The 18,892-nt window shown below is 42.9% G+C and overlaps 1 protein-coding gene across 7 annotated transcripts in view; it reads left to right on the forward strand.

The window, feature by feature from the left end:
* The window catches only part of MTCL1 (microtubule crosslinking factor 1), a 157,065-nt gene that overhangs the window by 120,954 nt on the left and 17,219 nt on the right, over positions 1 to 18,892 (forward strand). For all 7 annotated transcript variants that reach the window (XM_064294708.1, XM_064294707.1, XM_064294712.1 and 4 more), the window contains 3 exons: positions 3,994 to 4,161; positions 12,370 to 12,621; positions 17,817 to 18,113. In XM_064294708.1, coding sequence (XP_064150778.1) covers positions 3,994 to 4,161; positions 12,370 to 12,621; positions 17,817 to 18,113 — 717 coding nt within the window. The remainder of the gene's footprint in view (positions 1 to 3,993; positions 4,162 to 12,369; positions 12,622 to 17,816; positions 18,114 to 18,892) is intronic.

The raw sequence follows: 18,892 nt of genomic DNA on the forward strand, positions 1-18,892 counted from the left end.
GAACTTGATTTGGGCCATCCGTTTATCAAGAGCACAACTCAACAAGGGGCACCACCGGGGAAAAAGGGGAGAGGAATAACTTGTCTGTACTTTTTCAGGATGGCCCACTATTGCTATTTCCCTCAATGTGGGGATGTAGTTAGGTGAAATCAAAAGAGATTACATGGCTCTCTAAGGTAAGGTAAGAAAAAAGAAAACCAGAAATACCTAGACAGGATGTAATGTCAGAATTCAAATATCCTGACTTGGTATGTCTGCCTGGAGGTGGGACAGAGCTGGGTTACAGTCTTGGCGCAGTCCCTTACTAACAGCAGGGCCACAAGCAAGCTACTCAGCTGCTCCAGGCATTAGTTCCCTCCTCTGTCAAACAGGAAGAGTCCACGCCTCAGTGAAATGTAAATAAGATAAGGTGGACAAATCTTAGCACACCTGGGGGGCCCATAGGAAACAGTATTCAATATTATCATTGCTGCCTTTTTATGTAAAAACCATTTAGCTGAGTCATGCCAATTTGTGGCTCATTCTTGCCATTGCGTGCCCATGCCAGAGCTAGTCTGGCTTCCTGCTGTACCAGTCACTGCTTTGAGTGGTTATAACAAGTACCAGTAACACTGATATTTTGGGCTCCTTTGCTCCCTTTGGCTATCTGCATCCCCAAAGCAATTTTGGAGCTCATTTAATGATGATTAATACTATAGTGCATTCAAGTTAATTGCTTTGACCCAAATGTGCATAAAAACGTTAAAGCTTAACTTTATTTAATCCAGTATCTGCTAATGCCAAAAAATACTTCCAGAGGAACCAAATTTCAGCCTGCAAAAGGACAGCAACGTGAAAACCCTTGCCTTCTGGAAGCACCAAGTTCTGATTCTAATGGTATTAGCGTTCGGTTTGGTGTCTGGGTTAGGAACACCACAGGTTGATAACACAGGTAACTTAGGAGTCATAGAAAGCTATTGATTACATATTTGAATTTATTACATGGTTTTCTGCTTTCTCTTCCAAGATTGGATCAAAATCATTATTGTTATTTTTTGCTTGAAATCCTTTGCCTCAGAAACGACAGATTTTTTATTTAAAACCCAAAGATGAAAATGCAGGTAATTTTCCAGCAAACAAATTCTGTATTTATGAAAATCTATATTTCTGAAAAGATTGTTGTGACCTCACTTAACTATACTTATATAATTTTTAAATACTTTTGGTGTTTAAATAGGGTTTTAAACAGTTCTCCATTTATTACAACTTCACACATTTCGTGAGAATTTCTTTAATATCATGGCAATTCATTTCTCCTCAGATGGTTGCAAAGAATGTGTAAGATTTTGGGAAGGCTGAGTGTTTCAAATGTTAACTGAGTTGTACCATTAGTGCCTTTTGTCCTAGTGCTGTTAAAGTAAAAATTTTTGTCAAGATGAGAAAACTCACAGAGCCCTAAAGGTTAACCAGAAGACCTTTCTCCTTCACCGCAAAGCTACTGTGTTTAGCATTGTAACTTCTCAGATAAATTACGGTAAAACTATGAGGTTTTCAGTAATAAATCTTCTCGTATTAAAGAACTTCTAATTCAACTTCATTTAAATCCAAATATATATGAAAAGTATCGTTAAGTTCTTCTCATGTATGTTTTACACCGTTTCTATGTGTACAGGTCAGTATGTTTTTAGTCGATCAACTGTGGTTTTCGAAGCAGGGGCTGACCCCTTGACAGGATGAGGAGTGACGACTTGATATCTCTGCAGATCCTGAGCTAGGAGCCATGGTGTGCTTTCCTCGCCACTCCTGGCAGAGGAGGTTCACAGAGTTTGTGGTGTGGGTTCTGTCTGGGGGTGTGGTGCTTGTGTCCCCATAGCAGAGGTTGTCTGCATCCAGCAGGACTTAGAGAATTTTGGTCCCTCCCACCTCATAAAGCTACCACACTAGCATTGCCCTGAACTGTCTGCAGGAGAGCCTGGAGTCTGCTGTTCATGCTCTCTGCTGGATGGGAAGAGATGAGCTCATGTGGCTTTCATCATCAAGGTGCTGTCATTGGGTTAGTGTGTTTAATTCATTTGGACAAACCTTTCTGATGCAACACTGTCTTAGGCTGGGTTTTCTAGAGAAGCAAAACCAGTGAAGCGCACACACACACACACACACACACGCACACATATCAAAAAACCAAACCCATTACTGTTGAGTCAATTCCGACTCATACTGACTCTATAGGACAGAGTAGAACTGCCCCCTAGGGTTTCCAAGGAGTGGCTGGTGGCTTCGAACTGCCGACCTTTTGGTTAGCAGCTGAGCTCTTAACTACTGCATCAGCAGGGCTCTCTCTCTCTCTATATATATGCACATACACTTACATACACATACATACATATACATACACATATATACATAAAACGAAAACCAAACCCGCTGCCGTCGAGTCGATTCCAACTCATAACAACCCTATGGGACAGAGTAGAACTGCTCTGTAGAGTTTCCAAGGAGTGCCTGGCAGATTCGAACTGCCGACCTCTTGGTTAGCAGCCATAGCGCTTGACCACTATGCCACCAGGGTTTCCCATATATACATATACATATATATACACACACACACACATATATATACACAGAGAGAGGGAAAAAAAATACATCAAGGAAATGGCTCATGTAGTTGGAGAGGCTGGAAAGTCCCAAGTTCATGGGTCAGGCGTCAGGCTGGAGGCTTCTTCTGACTCATGTAGCTGCAGAGGCTGACAAATCCCAAGATCGGCAGGCAGTACAGCAAGCTGCTGGCTCAAGTCCCAAGAACCAGAGGTCAGGTGATGACAAGCTGGATGCAGGACCCAGAGCGAGCAAAAGCCAGAGCATCCATGTACATTGGATGTAGGCCACACTCCCGAGGAAACTCCGCTTACAACTGATGGGTTGCTTATAGCAGATTTCATCATGGAAGTGATTACATTATATCAGATCTCATCATGGAGGTCATTACATCATGAAAGAGCAATCAGTCCAGTGTCTACAAAATTACATCATTACATAACTGCCAAACCACTGATCATGGCCCAGCCAAGTTGACACATAACCTTAACCATCACAAACACCCGTGGTGAAGTGTACGCAGGTAGAAATCTTGGTTTTGACATTTGCCTTCAAAGGTCAAGTTTTAAAAGCTATAGAATCTTTTAAAGTTAGCTATAAGCAGGTTAGTAATAAAAATGCATTCTTCCATGCACCAGACATGTATTGCATGAAACAATTAATGCTCACAGCTGCTAACCAAAAGGTTGGAGGTTCAAGTCCACCCAGATGCCTTGGAAGAAAGGCCTAGTGATGTCCTGAAAAATCAGCCGTCGAAAACCCTGTGGAGCACAGTTCTACCCTGTCAAACGTGGGGTTGCCCTGAGTTGGGATTGACTCACTGGCAACTAGTTTGGTTTGATGTTTTTAGTAAGTACAAGCACAAATCAGAGTTAGGACCACCCTAGGTTTGTAAGTTTATGACAGTCTAAGTGAATTAATTCCCTTCTGGTTCAGCAGCCGGCCCTGAAACGACAGCCTGTGTGTGAGTGTATACACTTTGCTTCAGCTGTACCCCATGGCGGTTTACTCAGCCCTGCTCTGAGCCTGGGCTCTGAGGTCACTCTGAGCTTCCTAGCAGCCTTGGCTCTGGGGGCCCCGTGGCCTCCTGTACTTTCTCCCTTCTGCTCCTGGGGCTTGGAGCCCTCTGCTGTCCAGGTCCCCCCAAAATTGCAGCTTCCAAACAGTGCCTGGTAGCTGCAGCAGCCACCTCTAGCCTCCTTCTGATGGAACAGGTCTCAGGCCCAGGATACCCAAGGCCAGCAATGCAGTCTTCCCTCTCCCACTAATTGCAGCTTTCCACCATACTCCGCCTGCTGCCACTGACACCTGTAGGGTGACCCTTTGCCCTATTACGAAGCAGCCTGGTGCCACCCGCTTGCCAGCCATGGAATCCTCTCCTCTACTGACTGAAGAGGTCTGACTGCTGTGTCTCCACAGGTAATGGAGAACCGTCAGCTGTTTGGCGCCCTGCGGGCCCTGCTGGAGGACCTGCGTGTGGAGCTGCGGGAGGACGAGCGGGCCCGGCTGCGGCTGCAGCAGGAGTATGCCAGTGACAAGGCTGCCTGGGACGTGGAGTGGGCCATGCTCAGGTGCCGCCTGGAACAGGTACCTCCCCACTGAGCCTCCACTCACTCTCAACGTGAGGAGGATGCACACTTCAGCCACAGTGCTCTTGCCCAAGAGGGAGGAGAGGCTCCATGAGAGCCAGGAGCTGCCACTCACTGTAACTTCGAGGCCCCTAGCCTTCCCTAACGTTCCCTCTCCCAAGTGTGAAATACCACGTCTACCAACCAGCATGTTTAAGGTAGCATTTGTCTTCCAATTCATGTTATGTAAAGTCGTATTTAGCTCCACTGAAGGATGACCAGCATGAAGCTGCCAGACTGAACTGACGCAGCTCTAGACAGGAGCAGTGAAAAAGCAGACTGTGATTTAATTATTATTCGAAGAGGTGAAGGCATGCTTTTCTGTAGATTTTTCAAAATATTAAAAATACTGGTAGACCTAGGAGCCTATCATCGGTTTTGGTCTCCTTATTTACACCTAAGGAAACTAAAGCCCAGCAAGGAAAGTGGCAGCCCAAGACCACGTAATCGCTTAGCGGTAGAATGGAGAAGAGAAGGCAGGTTTCACCCCACACGACAGAGCGAAGGCTCCTTGGAGATTCTACCACAGGACCAGATGCAACAAGAAGCATCCTTTTCTACGTGTCTCTTCCCTGGAGGCCCTTAAAAGTAACACCACTTACCTACACATTGGCTGCTTGCTCAGATCATTTCTTGAGGTTCCTTCCAGTGCTTTGATCAGGAAGAGGGAGGAAAAGCCCGTATATCTTTGATAATCTATTTTCTAGGCCCTAATCTGAGGCAAACCACGAGTAATTAAAATTTTACATGAATTGGCTCCCGCATGAAAGAGAATTCCACAGAAAGGAGACCTCTTTCAAATGGCCTTGATAAAAGATTAAGCGGCCTGACAGGTCAAAAGAAAATAGCTCCCCGGTGCCCACAAGTTCACCTGTACTGCCATCTGGACTGAGGGAGCTGTGGTGTCAGGTTCACGGGCCTGAGGAGAGCAGGGACAGCCTGCTTTGCAGAGGAAGTAGCAATGTGTAGCAAAACCAGAGCACCAGGCCAGGCCCACTAATGACAGAGCACCTGACCCGGTTCCGCATCCTGCCCACTGCCCAGTGGGGCTTCTTACGCAACGCTGGGTTTATCCTAGTGCACAGCCTGAAGAATCAGCAGTGTAGGAGAAGTGGGCAAGGACACGCTCTGATGAGCTATCTGTAAACCTATTTAAAAATATATGGGGGAAAAAACCTCAACATTTTCAAAGACTTAAGTTTGGTTAAAGAAGGGAGGTATAGTCTTTAATGCTGGCCAGTTGCAAAACATTTTATCTATGTTTTAGAGAAACCTGATATCCACCTACCATGTTTGCTACAGGGAAAGCCTTAAGGAGAGTCAGTAAACATGAAGAAATAAAGCTAGTGCCACAAACCTAGAAGCCAGGTGGAAATAGGTAAAGAATTCATCTACTGCCCAAATTGTTTAAGAAGTTTCTTAAACATTTGCAGCCCAGGAAACAATGGAATGTGGGTGACACTAGTCCATTTGAAGTATTCCCTTCTTTGCCCTCTTTGACTTAAATACAAAACAGTTCAGTCCTACCAAACATTAAATATGCTCTCTCAGCGGAGGCCATGTTGGGTCAGTTCCCAAATAATGTGATTCTTCCACCTAGTTCTTACATCAGGCATTGTTCTGAGTGCTGAGGATGCAGCAACAAATAAGATATTCCTTGAAGAGGCTTTTGGGCATACAGACAACTGCTGCAGTGTTTAGTGCTATGATAAGTGCCATGGCACAGGGGCGTGCAGGCCACATGCCTCAGTGAAGGCACAGGGAAGAGTGGTTTGTGAAAGTCTTCAGTAAACCTTGAAGGATGAATAGGATGGAGAAGGAGAGGAGGGACATTTGGGGAGAAAGGAACACTCTGAGGAGAGAGCAAGGCACATTCGAGGAGCTTAACTTCATCAAGTATGAGGGAGAAGAGTGCTTGTTACATGCATTGAAACTTTAGTCCTGGATGTAAAGCGTTTAGATTTGCATTTCTGAAAGATTATTTTGGCTTCGAGGTAGAGAATGGATTAGAAACCATTAGAATGGAAAGGATTAACCTGAGGTCCGTGGATAGAATTCAGAGATCTGCTCTGGGATAGGAATACTATACATCTTTATGCTCACTAACTTAACTAAAATTTAGCATGTCTTCCAATTATCTATGTAGGCAACAAGCCCAACAGAAATCATAGATATTTTCATTTCATATTACAATCGTAGGTATCTCAGAATTAACACTGAGTAGGAGAGACTTTTGCCTTCACCAGACTGCCAAAGAGGTCCACTGTAAAAAGGCTTAGCAAACCTGGATTCAGAAGAAATAAGTTGGAGGTTAAAAGGTATTGCAGTAATACAAGTGAAAGATGGTATAGGCCAAAAGTAAGGCAGAACAGTGGAAATGGAGAGGAGGGTGCAAACCTGAAAAAACCATGAAAAGTATAAATTGGCACAATCAGTGACCAGTTAATTAGAGGCTGTGGGGAAACCCTGGTAGTGTAGTGATTAAGAGCTACAGCTGCTAACCAAAAGGTTGGGAGTTCGAATCCACCAGGCACTCCTTGGAAACTATATGGGGCAGTTCTACTCTATCCTATAGGGTTGCTATGAGTCGTAATCCACTTGACAGCAGCGGGCTTTTTGGTATGGAGAGATATATGTTTCTAGTTTGGGTGACTGGGTGATGGTGCCATTCGTTCACCATGCCAAGAATGCAGGGAGAGAAGGAACAGGTCAAACTTAAGGTATCTGCCATGATAGATACTGGGATAGAGAGGGCTGGGTTGAATATATGGACACCTGAATGTGAAATAGCAGGCGAGAGTGGAAGTGGGGGCCCTGAGTAGACTCTCCAGTGCAGTGTGTAGAATGAGAGAAGTTCAAAGAAAGAACTTAAAGAAATACTCATTTTCAAGAATTTGAAAGAGGAGGAGGAGATTGAAAAGGAGCCGCCAGAGAAATGAATGAAAATCCAGGAGCAAATGCTGTGCCAGAAATCAAGGGCGGAGACACCACAGAATTTCATGTGGAGTTTGACGGTATCACATGCTTTGGAGAGGTCAAGTAAATAAAAGATCAAAAGTTTGTTGCATTTGACAGTTAGGAAAACTTGACAAAAACCGTTTCATTGGCGTGTGGAGCTGAAGCAAATTACAGTGTGCTAAGAAAATGAAGTCTGATCATGAAGGGAAAAGAAGGAAGAGGGCAGAAACTCAGCTAACAGGAGGCAGCGGGTCAAGGGAGGTTTTGTCTTTTTTTGTTTGAGATGAGTGAGACTTGAACGTGTGAGGGTAACTGATGAAACAGCGTCCCAGAGGGTCAGGGATAAGCAGAGGCGGTGGATTAGCCCTGATCATGAGAGAGAAAGGGGCAGTGAGGGATGCAGACGCAGATAATTTTGTGGGTAGAAGGAGTTAGCCTTTACTTTCTCCGACAAGCAGGCTGGTAGAGGTCACTTGCTGCCGGTGAAGGGGCTAAGTGCTTGAGCAGATTCTAAAGAGAGGAGGTACTGGAGTTCTGAAAAGCATCTACAGGTGAGCGGATGTGTCTAGGAGTGTCTCAGCACCATGCCTTTTCACCCTGGGTTATATGGATTGTCAGGAACTCTTTTTAATTGAAATTTTGTGGTTCTTTACACTTTCCAGTAGTCTTCTGGTTAACTCTAGATGTTTCTTCCCCTTTCTGTTTCTTTTTCGTCTTTCCATTTGAAAAACGGGGGGTGGGGGGGGTGGGTGTTTTATTTTCCCCAAATATACATTTTATAAATACCTGATCAAGAAGCATTTTCCATGGTTCTGTTCTTCACTGTATTGTCAGTATCCCAGCTTACAGTGTCTGCTTCCTTGAATGTTTACCTACCCTGATTCATCCCAGGTCCAGGCACACACTTCTACTTACTCTCCAAGAGGCTCTCAATTAGAGGACCTGTACTCCCCTCAGACATGATGGACAAAACAATGTGCTTTTCTCTCCATGGGTTTGCAGTCATTGTAGATGTGAGTGTTCGGTGTTAGTTTTCTCCCCATGAGTCTCTCATGAGTAAGAGCTTTCAGTTTAATGGAGAATACCCCCTTAGTAACATGATACAAGCAGAGAAGCTTTCTGAATAACACTGAGTGCTTTAAATCTTTGAGGAACTAATTTCAAAAAGGTTAAAAGATTTGTTTACACATGGATAATCAACTGTGAATAATTTGGTGGGACTTCGAATAACACATTATAAGAAATTTAATTGAATCTAGATGTGCATAATGAAATGAAGTTGGTTTAATTTGCAGGATGTTTACCCATGACGTTAGTATTTACTAGTAGTTAAAGAAAACCCACCTAGTTTCTAGTCCCAACTCTTTAGGCAAGTCCCTCGAGCGCTCAGCTTCCATTTCTTAACCAGTGAATTGGGAATAATGATATCTGTGTTTACAGGATTTCTGTAAAGACCAAATGAGGTAATATATGTGAAAGACCTTTTTTTGAAAACTGTAATCAAACAAACAAACAAAAAGTCAGAAACATCTAAACAGATTTAGAGGTTATGTATCAGGATAAAAATAAGACACAAAATTGTTTTCATAATTTTTAGTTGTTGCCTAGGATTTGCAATGTGTGTCAGTAATTAATCAGTATGACTTGAAATTGTATTATTTCACATGTGTTGTTGCTGCCATACAGTTAACTCCTACATATTCTATTTGATACATTACAGCTATTTTTGTCTGTAGCATTCAATGAGACTTTAAAGCAATAGAGAAAAAAATGAATTATTTACCTATTTATGCCATTTCTGTTGTTGCTAGGTGCCATTGAATGAATTCCAACTCATAGCAATCCTCTGTACAACAGAACAAAACAATACCCAGTCCTGCACCATCCTCATAATCGTTGTTATGCTTGAGCCCGTTGTTCCAGGCACCGTGTCAGTCTATCTCATTGAGGGTCTTCCTCTTTTCCGCTGACCCTCTATTTTACCAAACGTGATGTCCTTCTCCGGGGCCTGGTCCCTCCTGATAATATGTCCAAAGTAGTGTTTTTTGTTTCTCTGTGTAGATCCAAGGGTCTTCGGTACCAAATTCCTTTTTCCTGAAGAACTTACTCTATCATTTCTTTAAGTGCACATCTGCCGGAAATTGTTTTCAGCTTTTGTTTGTTGAAAAAGTCTTTTTATTTCTTTCAAAAAATATTTTTACTGGGTATAGAATTCTAAGTTGACAGTTTTTTCTTTCAGCACTTTAAATATGTCATCCCATTGGCTTCTGACTGCGTAGTTTCTGAAGAAAAGGCTGCTGTAATTCTTATCTTTGTGCCTCTGATGTAATTTTTTTTTTTGCCTTCAGAAAATTTTCTCTGTCCGCCTTCAGGATTTTCTCTTTGGTCTTCAGCAGTTTGAGTATGATATGTCTGTATGTGAGTTTTTGTTTCTTTACTTTCAGTATTTAACCTGCTGAGTATTCTCTGAGCCATTATTGCTTTAAATATGTTTCTGTTCTATTCTTTCTGTCTTTTCCTAGGATTTCAATTGCTTATATGTTAGTCTACTTATTAATGTCTCAGAGTTATTGGATGCTGTTTTTGTCTTTTTTATTTGCTTGGTTTTATTTTGTTATTGTTGTTATTTTACTCTTTTGTCTCATTTGTTTCAGTTTGGATAATTTCTGTTGACCTATTCAACTTTACTACTTCTTTCCTCAGCTGCATTGGACCTATTGAAGGCATTCTCCATTTACCATCTTTTCATTTTTAGCATTTCCATTTGATTATTTTTTGTAGATTTCATCTCTCTGTGAAAGTACCTGTCTGGTCCTGCATGTTGCCACTTTTTCCACTAAAGTTTTAATGTATTAATTATAAACAAACAAAAATATTGCTGCTGTCCAGGTGATTCCAACTCATAACAACCCTGTAGGACAAAGTAGAACTGCCCCCTGGGGCTTCCAAGGAGCGGCTGGTGGATTTGAACTGCCAGCCCTTTAGTTAGCAGTCGAATGTTTAACCAGAGTTTTGGTTACATCATCTGTGTCATATCTGAGTTTACTTCTTTTGATTGCTTTGTCTGTTGACAAAGTACTACTTTTTGGATTTTTTTTTTTTCTTCCTTCTTTGTACATCTCATAATTTGTTGTTTAAAGTCAGACATCTTCTATAGGTTGCAAGTAGAGACTGGTGTACATAGTTTTATGGCTGGAAATGGACATACTTATTTTTCCCCCAGGCCACAGGTTGGCAAATGCTTACTCTAAAGAACCAAAGAGCAAATATTTTATATTCTGCAGACTGTATGGTCTGCCACAACTACTTAACACTGCCATTATATCACAAAAGCAGTCCTAGGCAGTACATAAACAATTGGATGTGCCTGTGTTGTTAGACTTTACTTACAAAAACAGATGGAAAGTCAGGGTTGGCCCACAGGTTGCCAACCCCTGCCCTAGATCTTTGGTGGGGCAGTGGGCTTGAGTCAGTCCGTGTGAGAGTTTACTGGGCTTAGGTTTGTATTATTGCTCTGGTTTCCGTCAGTTCACCACAAGCTTCTGACTCGTGTAGTGTTAGCTTATATTTATGGTAGCTTGCCCATTTTTCTCACTGCTCCACCCTCAGCTTTAGGGCTTTAGAGCTGGTCTCACACCACACTCCAGCTCCTGTTGCAGCAGTAGACCACTGTTTCTTTTACCTGACACTTGTTAGTCTAAAAGTAGGCAGTGGGTGTGCAGGGAGGCATTCTCTGCTGTTCTGTTCAGCCTCAGTCTTAGGCAGCTCCTGTATCCCTGGTCTCAGAAGTGAGGATTTCTAAATGATTCTTCCCACCCACCCCAATGTAGGATACCTGTAGTGGCCAGGGCCTATTTTGTATTCTTGCCCCTCCTTTAAGGCTAGTGGATATTTTTCTCTTCCCTTCTCCAATCCGTGCCCTAGAGCAACACGATTTGCTGCCCTTCCCGCAGCAACTTAAGACTTTTGTTCCTTCAGGAAGACAAAGGAAGAGCATGTGGGCAGGGACTCATGCCTTTTCTTCAGGGGCTTTTCTTCTCCCTCAGTCATGCACCAAGGGGTGACTTTCTCAGAACTCAACATTCCTCCAATCATTCTTGTAAACACCTGGTAAGGTCCTAATAGAAGAGCTTATTAGTTGGTGAAATTTCCCTTGTGTCCCTTGTATGCAGCTCCTAGGGGTTCTATATTCTCATCTAGTCCAGACTCCGCTTCAGCAATTCATTCAAAAATTTGGCTGAATTCTTCTTACTGGCTTGTATAGTATCCAGCAGTGTCTGCTACAAGTAAGCAGGTGCTAACGTCCTGTCTGCTCAAAGGCCGTTGTATCCTCAAAGCTTGTGTTGTGTTGCCCTATGACCTCAACTCTTAGATATATTCAAGAAAAGCTGGAAATTTTCAGATTTGATTACACTGTGTATTGTTGTCATAAGTATGGGAGTGATACTCTTTTAAGCTTTCCATATCCTGAGAAGGAAGCAGAAGCTGGAAACCACACGCTGGTTTTTAAATAATTTCATTACATGATTGATTAAAATAAGTTGTAGCAAAATTAAAGGAATTGAATTATTTTGTCCTTCTCAATACAATAATAGCTGACATTTCTTAATTGTCAAAATTATTGTACTAGGTACTCTGTGATGAACTTTTAATGATTATCACTATTAATCTTCACAGTTCTGATTACCAGAGATCACAGACCCAAGATTCGAACTCAGTATATTTGCCTTCATAGTTTATTATCTATGCCACTCTGCTCTACTGTAGTCTCTATCCAGATCTAGTGATTTTTCTATGTACCATGTGACTATACCAGTTTACTGGGGAAAGTAACTTTATTCACTTATTTGCTGAATATTTATTGATGACTAATAGGTCCCATCACTGTAAGGGTATAGGAACAGACATGGTACCTGCCCTCATGGTGCTATACAGAAGTGCAAGCAAGAGATGGTGGTAACTTAGAATAGAAAAGCTTGGCCGTAGGAAGTACAACAACTCTTAGTAGACTTACTACTAAACATCCTGTATAACTCTATCAACTGTTCTTAATTAGGACTTTACAGTGAAATTTGCTTCTTCTGTGGGATTGGTCAAATCTTGATTTAAACCTGTTTCCAGGGATAATATGTAAATGTGCTAAGATTTTCTTCATGTACTAATGCAAGACTTGCCAGGGGTGAGTTCCTAAGTCTTTTCTCCTTGACAGCTGGAAGAGAAGACCGAGAACTTGGGGGAACCAGGTCCTTCCGCTGACAGCAAAGGGGCATTTCGGAAGGAGAGGGAGGCACACAGGAAGCTCCTCGCTGACAGTCACAGCCTGGTCATGGACCTGCGCTGGCAGATCCGTCACAGCGAGAAGAACTGGAGCCGTGAGAAGGTGGAGCTTCTCGACCGCCTGGACAGAGATCGGCAGGAGTGGGAACTGCAGAAGAGGGAACTGCTGTGGAGGATAGAACAGGTACGGAAGCACCCCAGGCACCAGAGAACAGGGAAGAGAGCGTAGACAGCTAAACTGACTAGGAAATCAAGAGCACTTATGAAACAAAACATTAGAAACCAGGCTGCTTGAGGCCCTTGCTGCATCGATATGTTTCCTGGGCTTCCATAGGAAGAGAAGGAAACACTAGAATTTCTAGCGCTGGAGGGAGGCCTAGCTCATGCCATTCCATTACACAGATCTTCTCATTGTGAAGTTTGTGGGCAACTCTCTTGTCGGGGGAGGAATGGAGAATGGTGGGGGAGGTAATTTTTTAAAGGAATTTGAAGATTTAACTTGAAAGCTGAGGTTATTTCAGGTCTTATAAAGTCATATCTGCCGAAAAGCAAACTAACTTTTCAGTTTGCCGCAGAAGATGTGGTCACAGTGGCTGCTCCAGCTTGAATGGGATTGTTGTCCACTAGTAAAGAAATTGCTGAAATGAGTTGGAAGTCAGGCTGTTTGCTGCTGATTATACCTGCTGTGGATATTGCTGAGCTGCGATTAGCAAGGACCATCGTCAAGGGAGGTAGCTGATCCTCTTCAGCTAAACAAAGGATTCTGAAAGCCAGATGAATTTGGGGGAGGGGAAAGGATGAGTTGCCCAGATAATCATTCTTTGTGTTACATCAAACATAGGACAGTTGGCTTAGTTATGGTAGTTCCTGAGTGTTCACCATCAAATTTTCACATTAAATTGGTGAAGGTTTGGAATTCCTCCCTGACCAGATCTTTACATAACATACATACATTTTATTTATTTCAGCCTGTCACACTTAAAAATTCATGAAACCTCAAGGAAATTATTAATCAATGAGAAACTGAATTCAGGAAAAATAACCTCATTACTCTATTATAAATACTCATACTCTGTGCATTTTTGTGGGAGGCTTTTGAAAAATGTATTGTCCACAGCCCTGGTACCTGTTATACAGGTACAAAGGTTAGTGTAAGTATAATGTTGGAGAGTGAGGGAAGGAAAATGAACTAAGTGGTAAAAACAAAAATAAAACCAAAAAACAAACCAAGTGCTTTAGCTTAGAAACCATTGAGAAGAAGAAAGTACTGAAAGGAGCTGACTCACTTTTGCTCTTCCTGGGCTCGATTATTCACAACTGAGTCTCCTTACTGATTTTGATAATGGCTCCATTTCAAAATTCCCTAAATCCTGTCAAGAGGAATGTTGGCCACTTCCTGTTTGGCTTGGAAATGGAGCACTTGGCAAGAGCCTTTTGTCCTAAACTCCCTGCTATGTCTGTGCTCCATTGAACAGGCCGGTGGTTATGTGGAAGTTGTAAGGGTAAAAGTAGCAGATGTTCTTATGAACATGGGCACAAGTTTATCATACCCAACTTTAGTTAACTAGTATCACAAGTAACTTCAGGAACTTATCACCAGGGAGTTTCCTTCTTGGCCTTCCCTCTACAATCCTTCACTTTGTGTGTCCTTCCCACACCCCAGGGGGGCCCTCATTGTCCCTGCCATTGCCCTTTTAGGATCCCCTTTACCGGTTTGTTGTAGTGACTTGTTGGTCTTGGCACAGGTTTCATTTTGAAAGCCACACTTTGGTATAAGTTAAGCAAGTCTTTAAGTTTTTATTTTACTCTTGGGAGTGAGGAATTTCTAATAAAGGAGAGCTGGGTAAGACACATCCAGTGATCCTCAGCTTTATACAGCTCACGCCCTAAGGACGAGCAGTTGTCTCCCCTTAATGCTGTAGTTTGGGAAGATAAGAGTGATTAGGAGCAGAACTCTGTTTCTAAATTGTCAGTGTTCAGCACTTCTACCAAACTGTCCTCCACAGGACTTCAGTCCTCTTGATGGCTCGGAGCCTTATGTATTCACAACACATGAGTTTGAAGCGTTCATCTGTTGTGGTGATCCCACAGTCTTTGTGCAGTGATTCCACTGCTGTTTTTAGAGGAGGATTTGTTACCGATGAACTGATGCTTCAGACATGCAATCATGGCTTTCAAAAATAAATCTGGGCATTCTCCCAAAGTAATCAACGTTTAACTTTTAGCTACACGGTCCATGGATAAACAAGAAATGTAACCGAACATCCTTCATAAACTATTTTACAATGCATGGTTTCAATGTTTGACTACTTGGTAAGCCTAGAACCTTGACTATGACAACCTAATGCAGATGGTGAAAGAAGTGACATTAAATCCATTTTCCACTTTCAGAACACATGCTTCATGCTTGTCTGGTGTCATTAAATTCCTACATAATTTCTGTGCCACAGAAGGCATCTTATATGATGAATGACTGTGCAAACGTGGTGACGATCATGTAACGCATACCATCTATCTTATCAGCATCTCTTGTCTCAATCCAGATTTGAGTGGGTGGTGGCTCACACTACATTTCCACTCAGAACTGTTATGTTCCCAGTTGACATGCTGATAAGACAGGATTGGGCTCTGCTCGCTGTACTTACAGCACTAAGGGAAAAAAGCTCGTAATATGTCAGCCCAGGCTCTTTCCAGTAACTTTCTTAAAGCAGCTGCCTTTGCAGCCTGAAAGGCCCTTCTTTCACAACCTGTTTTACAAAGTGACCTTTTCTCTTTGGACCATCCCAGGTAAGGTGACACTCTTGAGGGTTTATTGTTTCCTGTATTATTTGCAATGCAAATCTTTCAAATTTTCTATTTGCCTTAAACATTGTTCTACCGCAAGTTTCTAAGAAGAGTGCTGATTCCTGGTTTGAGGTGACTCCCCTAGGAAACCCTATCCTTTAAGGACCCATTCTTCAATGGCAGCACCCCAGAGGCATCTGCAATGCAGAGTCCTCCAGCCAAAGCCATTCTGATTCATTCTGAGGAAACCTAACACTTGCGAGCTTTAGTGCAAGCTGCTCCTGGCCCCGGGTCTATTTTTGAGCTCCCCCTCCCCTGAGAAGATCTGCTCCCAGCTCTCCCCTCCAGTCCCTCCTGCCCCCTCCTCACTCACATTCTCAGCACATTGACAGCTTCAGATGTGATTCCTGCATTTTAATTCCTTGCCTAAAATAGCTTGGAGATGATCATGTGTTGAGCCTAAATTGTGCTGACATTCATTAGATGAAGATAATAAAAACCTTTCCTTTTCATTTTTTTAAAGAAACCATTTAGAGTCTTTAAAAGAGAACTGCTAAGAACTGCGGAGTCGAGGAGCAGGTGGAGAGTGGAGAGGGCTGAGCTAAAAAATAGAGAGATTGTTTGCCCCCCACATTGACTGTGATTCTACCTGAGATGCTAACATTTAAACTCCAGCTGCTTGGACCTCTGTCTCTTCATAACAGAGAGATCACCACCTCAGAAATTACTAAAGATGAGTAAACATCCTTGAGTCCCCATTACCTCACAGGGCTTTGTTCTGGGCTGTACGTAAACCAAAAACCAAACCCATTGTCGTTGAGTCAGTTCCGACTCATAGTGACCCTAAAGGACAGATTAGAACTACCCCATAGAATTTCCAAGGAAAGCTTGGTGGATTCGGACTGCCGACCTTTTGGTTAGCAGCTGTAGCTCTTAACCACTACGCCACCAGGGTTTCTGGGGGCTGTACATAGGCCATACTTACATCCAGCTTAAGGGTGAAGGTTTAAATTAGAATACCAAGGTACCATTTGTAAAGATGCTCTTTTACAAAATAAATTGATATGCTCCCAAGGGAGTTGTAGCATTTCCTGGCACCATCTCAATGCTTGATGACTGAAGATTTTTATTCTGCCACTCCTTCAAGTTAAATCCAAATGTCACTGTAGTCGTTGAGATAATTTACTTACTAAAAAGAGTGGTCGACCCAGGAGAATGTGTGAGCGTGTTGTCCTATAATGAAGCCCTCACTCATGGTGCTCAGGTGAGACATCCTCAGGTCTTGACTGTGCTTCCTCTGCATGTTTGGGAAGGGGGCAGCAAGGAAAGACCCAGAGTGAAGCTCAGCAGAGCGAGGGTGCCTGCCCTGCCTGCTGTGTCTGTCCCCACCCATCTCAGCAGCTCCTCTCCTGAGATGCCCACAGGATCTAGTTCCAGGCTGTAAAATAGGCCAGAAAGGCCTGATATATGGGCCAAGGCCCAAGGGAACAGGGTGGACCAAAGGGAAGTAGGTGGTGGTCTCACTGACACAATGATGGGTATGCCAGTGCTGGGGGCATGGTTGTCCCTGTTCTACAGGTGAGAAGGTGAGACACCTCAGGTTGTTCACCCAGACAGCCAGCTAGCAAGTCTCACAAGCATGATTCCAACTCAGGTGCTCCTGATACCATGGGCCTGGTGTTTCCCCACAGCTGCTTCTTGAACATGTTAATCAGGCAAAAAAAAACTGTGACTATAAACGATGTGGCTTTTTTTTTTTTTTTACAATCCTGTTGGATCTTTAATTGCCTTTTCAGCTAAGTTTTAAGCTTCTCAAGCAAAATGTAAGTTGTTTTTGACACCAAACAGTCACAGCCCAGTTTGATGACTGGGTCTGATGCCTCAGGTTATGCATGGGACTTGTTCCCAGTGACTTGGGGGTAGTTAGGAAAGTCAAATCCACCCTCAGACATATTCTATCACAGGTGACATTCCATTCATTATGCCTTAAGTTGGGAAGGTAATTCCAAAAGAGAGTTCTAAACATGTTGTTTAACAATATTAAACCAAAAAAAAAAAAGATTTTAAAAAATAAGTAAATCCGTAGTTCCCTATGAGCACGGCACACAAAGCTGTATATGATAACATATATTCTAGTCGAAACAAGTTGACCACACCTGTGTGATTTAATCAAGATTTTCCATTTCCAGATAAATTTTCTAGCCAGATAAGATTGTGGGGCTTTTTAAGCATTTGTAATAGCTACTAACCTCAAGTTTGGCAGTTCAAACTCACCCAGCAGCACTGCAGAAGAAAGTTCTGGCAATCTGCTTCTGTAAAGATTACAGCCAAGAAAACCCTGCAGAAGAGTTCTCTGTAACATGTGAGGCCACCATTATTCAGAATTGACCCGATAGCAGCGGGTATATGGGACATGATATGGTACAATCTTGTGTTGTATCTTGAATTAAGGTCAGTACTTTAAGAACATTTGCTTCTCTCAAAGTCTTTCAAGTTGACTCACGTATAATCCCAAATTGTGGAGAAAATATGGCCTGAGGGAGAGTAACAGAGAAAAACGTAAGGCTAATTATTTTCACTTTTACCACTTTCAAGTTGCAGAAGGAAAACGGTCCCCGGAGAGGTGGCAGCGTCTTCTGTGACCAAAAAGACGGCAGCTCTCGCCCCTTCCTCCACCAGGGAGGCCTCCGTGTGCCTCACGCCATGGCAATGTGGTCATGCTCTGACGCAGAGTCCATCCCCTTTGAAGACCGGCCACTGTCCAAGCTGAAGGAGTCAGACAGGTGCACGGCCAGCGAGAACCTCTACCTGGATGCCCTGTCGCTGGATGAGGAGCCTGAGGAGCCTCCACCCCGACGGCTGGATCGGAACTTCAGGAACTGCCTCCCCGAGGTCAGCGCAGCTTCCTCCATTTCAGCTCCTTACTGCAACATAGAGGCATGTATTTAACCCACACGACTGGTCAGGTCCCCTCCTGGCTTTTACCTGTCCCAGCCTCTCAATTTAGTAAAAGCAAAATCTTCACAGTGGTAGGATTTTGTTTAGTTCCTCACCCTAAACAACTTGGTGCTCCATGATAAGTTTGTTTGTCACCTTGTCCCCAGTCTGGTTTCGAAATTCTGGGGTGGTGTCCTGGATAGAAGGAAAGGCCCCACAAATGATTATGCCCAGCAAAATATATAACAGGAATAATTCTGGGAAATGTGTCCTTTCAATTTTTCTTAAAATCATAATACAGCCTTCAGATTAATAACCAAAAAAAAAAAATTCTGTTTTAAGGAAATATCCCAACGTCTGGAAGCAGCAAATATCACTAAACTATGACACATTATAAATATCTTACTCTGTGCACAGGGAAATAAACCCAACACTTAGAAGCCTTTGTAAGTCAGATTATCAAATGTGAGCTAAGTTGCTATAATTTGGTCTCCCAAACACTGAACAGAATTAGAAGAGTTCACACCAAATTGTTTGTGAAATATGTGGAAATGACAGGACAGCACGTGTCTAGAAGTCAGGTGCGTTATCCTCAGCAGTATGTGTTAGGCTGACCCACATGCAGTCACCAGTATCCCACCATTTATTATCTATTGGCAATTTCATATGGTTCATTTTAATAGCTATGGGAAAGTAGGTCGGGTAGGGCCTGGACATCACACTAACCTGATAAT

The sequence above is a fragment of the Loxodonta africana genome, chromosome 11 (genome assembly GCF_030014295.1).
Source record: "Loxodonta africana isolate mLoxAfr1 chromosome 11, mLoxAfr1.hap2, whole genome shotgun sequence".
Classification (NCBI taxonomy): domain Eukaryota; kingdom Metazoa; phylum Chordata; class Mammalia; order Proboscidea; family Elephantidae; genus Loxodonta; species Loxodonta africana.